This window comes from Gossypium raimondii, chromosome 8, assembly GCF_025698545.1.
Source record: "Gossypium raimondii isolate GPD5lz chromosome 8, ASM2569854v1, whole genome shotgun sequence".
Lineage (NCBI taxonomy): Eukaryota > Viridiplantae > Streptophyta > Magnoliopsida > Malvales > Malvaceae > Gossypium > Gossypium raimondii.
Window position 1 is genome coordinate 60,164,338 of NC_068572.1, and position 4,000 is coordinate 60,168,337.

At 40.7% G+C, this 4,000-nt stretch overlaps 1 protein-coding gene across 1 annotated transcript; it reads left to right on the top strand.

The window, feature by feature from the left end:
• Positions 1–826: 826 nt before the first annotated feature.
• Positions 827–3,474, top strand: LOC105793478 (uncharacterized). The gene is made up of 4 exons (XM_012622385.2): positions 827–1,181; positions 1,338–1,850; positions 2,084–2,482; positions 2,585–3,474. Exons 1-4 carry the CDS (start codon positions 827–829, stop codon positions 3,472–3,474), a joined length of 2,157 nt encoding a protein of 718 aa, XP_012477839.2.
• The last annotated feature ends 526 nt before the right edge of the window (positions 3,475–4,000 follow it).

A 4,000-nucleotide genomic window follows, 5' to 3' on the forward strand; every position in this document is an offset into this window, starting at 1 on the left:
CTCTTTTCCTGAATTTTTCTTTGGATCATTTGAACCATTCTTTTTCTGATCATTACCCGTTATTACTAAATACCATGGGTAGGGTGCGCCAACAGGCTAACAGATCGACTTTTCCCCTTCGTTTTGAGGCTAAATGGTGCTTAGAAGATGAATTTGAGGAAGTTGTTCAACGGGGTTGGACTGGTTATTAGGGTAGCCTGCCGCTTAAATTAATGCATCTTGGGAAGATGTTCCATAATTGGAGTCGCTCACGGTGTCATGAACAAAAGGGGTATAAATTAGATTTGGAAAAACGACTTTCAGAGCTGTTAGAAAAGGATCCCACTGATGAAATATTGGGTGAAATTTTGGAAGTACAGCTTGGATTGAACTTTGAAGCAGATAAATAGGAGGTGTATTGGGCTCAGCGTGCACGTCTAAATTGGCTCCACTATGGTGATCGGAACTCATCCTTTTTTCATAAGGTTGCAGTGGCTCGTCACAATCGCAACCGTGTCCATGGTTTGGAGGATGATTTGGGTCAGTGGACCACGGAGACAGAGGATATGTTGAGACTTGCTGTGCAGTATTTCGAGAATCTCTTTACAGCTTTGGAGGTGGGAGGAGACGACCGAGTGCTTGGACTGGTGAAAAAACGAATCTCTAGGAATATGAACGACAAACTCCTGCAACCATTCACTAAGGATGATGTTTGGCTAGCAGTAAAATCTATGGCGCCTTTGAAGGCTCCTGGACCTGATGGGTTTTCGGCTTTGTTTTTCAGAGGTATTGGCATATTGTTGGGGATGAGGTTGCTTTATTCTGCTTGGAGGTCTTGAATGGGAAAATGGAGCTGGGAGAGATTAACAAGACACGCATCGTTCTAATCCCTAAATTTGATAAGCCTAAGAACCTCTCTCAATTCCGTCCTATTAGCTTATGTAATGTGCTCTACAAGATTATTGCTACAGCTATCGTTGCACGCATGAGGCCTTTCTTAGGATTCTGTATAGATGAAGCTCAAGGTGCTTTTATCCCTGGCAGGCAAATCTCTGATAATACCCTTATTGCTTATGAGGTTATTCATTCTCTAAAAATGAAGAAAAGGGGTAAACATGGGAACTTTGCACTCAAACTAGACCTTAGCAAGGCCTATGATCGGGTGGAGTGGGACTTCTTGGCCGGAATGTTGTCTAGGTTGGGTTTTCATCAGGATTGGTTAATACTCATCATGCGTTGTGTCTGATCGGTCAATTATACGGTGGATATCAATGGTGAAGTTAGTGAGAGTTTTAGTCCATCTAGAGGACTAAGGCAATCGGACCCCCTTAGTCCCTATCTTTTTCTCCTATGTGCAGAAGGGCTCTCTTGTTTGTTGAAGGAGGCGAAGATTAAAAATGAACTAAAAGGTGCTCCGATCGGTAGGGAAAAATTTTCGATATCTCATTTGTTGTTTGCAGATGATTGCATCATTTTTGGTGATGCCGCGATTGATGGTGCTTGTTCTGTCCGTAATATATTAAAGGAGTATGAGTTAGCTTCGGGGCAAAAAATTAACTTGGGAAAATCATTAATTTATTTTGGTGCGAATGTGGGAGAGGAACTCCGTGCTGAGATTTGTGGTACCTTAGGAGTTAGTTGGGCTTCGAATCCGGATAAGTACTTGGGCCTTCCAATGATGGTGGGGAGGAAAAAGAAATGGGCTTTCTCCAACTTTGTTGACAGGTTTCGGAAGCGTATTTCGGGATGGAGTATTAGGTATCTTTCGATGGGTGGGAAAGAAGTGTTTATTAAGGCGGTTCTTCAAGCGCTTCCGATTTACGTTATGCAATACTTTGAGTTACCTAAAACTTTTTGTCATCAGCTTGAAGGTATTTTAAACAAATTTTGGTGGGCCAACAATAAGACGTCCAAGGGTATTAATTGGAGTACGTGGAGTGCGCTTTGTTTACCTAAGGCTTATGGTGGGATGGGTTTCCGAGATCTTTATCTGTTTAACAAAGCCCTTTTAGCTAAGCAAGTTTGGCGAATTTTTTCTCAGCCCGATTGTATTCTTTCAAGAGTTCTTAAAGCCCGTTACTTTCTATTTTCTGATATTTTTCAGCCAAAGTGGGGTCTTACCTTTCACTTACCTGGAGAAGTATTTGTAGTGCCAGGGATGTGTTTGACGATGGGTTGCTGTGGCGGATTGGCAGCGGTGCGAGGGTGAATATTTGGAATGATCCGTGGATACCGGGCCCTGGGAGTGGTCGACTGTTAGTTCATTCTATGGATACCCAATGGACCACGGTAGAGCAACTTTTAAATGCAGAGACTCGTACCTGGAATAAAGAGGTTCTTTATCAACTCTTTAGTGTTGAACAAGCTGAGCGTATCATCACTATCCCCATTGCTGGGTGTGGATCTTCTGATTTGCAAGTTTATTCTGGAGAATACTCAGTTAAGAGTAGATATAGGTTGTTGATTACATGTACGATCAAGCAAACAGTATCTGAGAGTTACAGTAAAATTTTTACAGAAATTTGGGATCTTCAGATCCCTGCTAAAATTAAAATCCACCTTTAGCGTCTTATTAAGAACTATGTGCCGCATTTCATGAACTTAGTGAAAAGGCGATTACGAGCTGATCCGGTGTGCCCTCTGTGCAAATCAGAGACGGAGGATTCCCATCATTTATTATGGTACTGTAATGTCCAGCAGCAGTTGTGGTCTCTTTTGAAGCTCTCAATGGATTCTGGAGTTTTGACCTCGGATGGAACATCAAACTTTGTCAGTGTCTTTTTAGCAATGAACATGAATGAAAAGAAACTTAGTGCTATCTCGTTATGGGCTCTTTGGTACAAGAGAAATAAACTAGTCAATGAGGGTTTAAAATTTAAGCTCCATGATTTGGTTGGTTTTATTCAGAGCTATCATCAGGATTTAAGTTTTGTTAAAACTAAAGATCTGACTGGTGGTATGAGAAGGAACGAGCTGTGGAGACCTCCTATGGCCGGGGTTATAAAGCTGAATTTTGATGCCTCGTTTGCAAGTATTTATAATAGTTCTATTTCAGCGGTACTTATAAGGGATTCTGAGGGTCTAATCATGGGTGCATGTACATACCCGATGGTGGATATCGCAGATGCTTTTGTGGCCGAAGCGAGAGCTTGTGAGAGGGCTATCTATTTTGCTCTGGACATGGGTTTTAGGAAGGTAATCTTGGAGGGTGACTCGCTAACAGTTATAAAGAAATTAGTCTCAAACAGTACTGATAGATCTGTTCTCTGTTTTATTTCACAACATATTCAAAGTCTGGCAGGAGCTTTTGAAAAGATCACTTACAATTTTATACCCAGTGAGGCGAACAGAGCGGTGCATGAGCTGGCGATGATAGGCCGAAAACAAAAAGCGCCTTGCTTTTGGGTTGAAGAGGCACCTGCAAAGGTTGTCGAGGTAGCGGAGTTAGATCGCTATGAATGGTCTCGTCGGGGCTGCTTTGGGAGTGGGCTTTGATGTTTGGAGAAGGTTCTAAGAATCTCCGGTCTTGCATTCAAAGCTACTTGTTTTCCGATCTTGGGAGCTTTAGTTGCTGATTTTCTCGGAATTTTGCTGGTATTCTTTTGGGTTTTGTTTTATTTTCTGGTTTTAGCTGCTTGTTTTGTTTTTGACGATATGTTTTCTTTTTGCTGTCGTTTTGGTTTTGTTGAAGGGTTTAATGAATGCCAGTTTTTTACAATATATATATATATATATATATTAAAGGAAGAATATTTGATGCACTATCCAAGGACAAAACCAGAAAATTTGAGGGGGATCGAAATTAAATTGTATATTTTTACTATAATAAAAATATAATTTTACCATTTTAATAATTTATATCTTTATAATTTTTAAATGATTAAATCAAAATTTTATCATTTTGGGGGAGGCCAATGTGTAATTTTACCATTAAAAATTAAAAATTTTAAGGGGTCTAAATGAAAATTTTTCATTTTAGGGGGCTTGGGCTCCTGCCAGCGCCCCTAAGTTCGCCACTGCA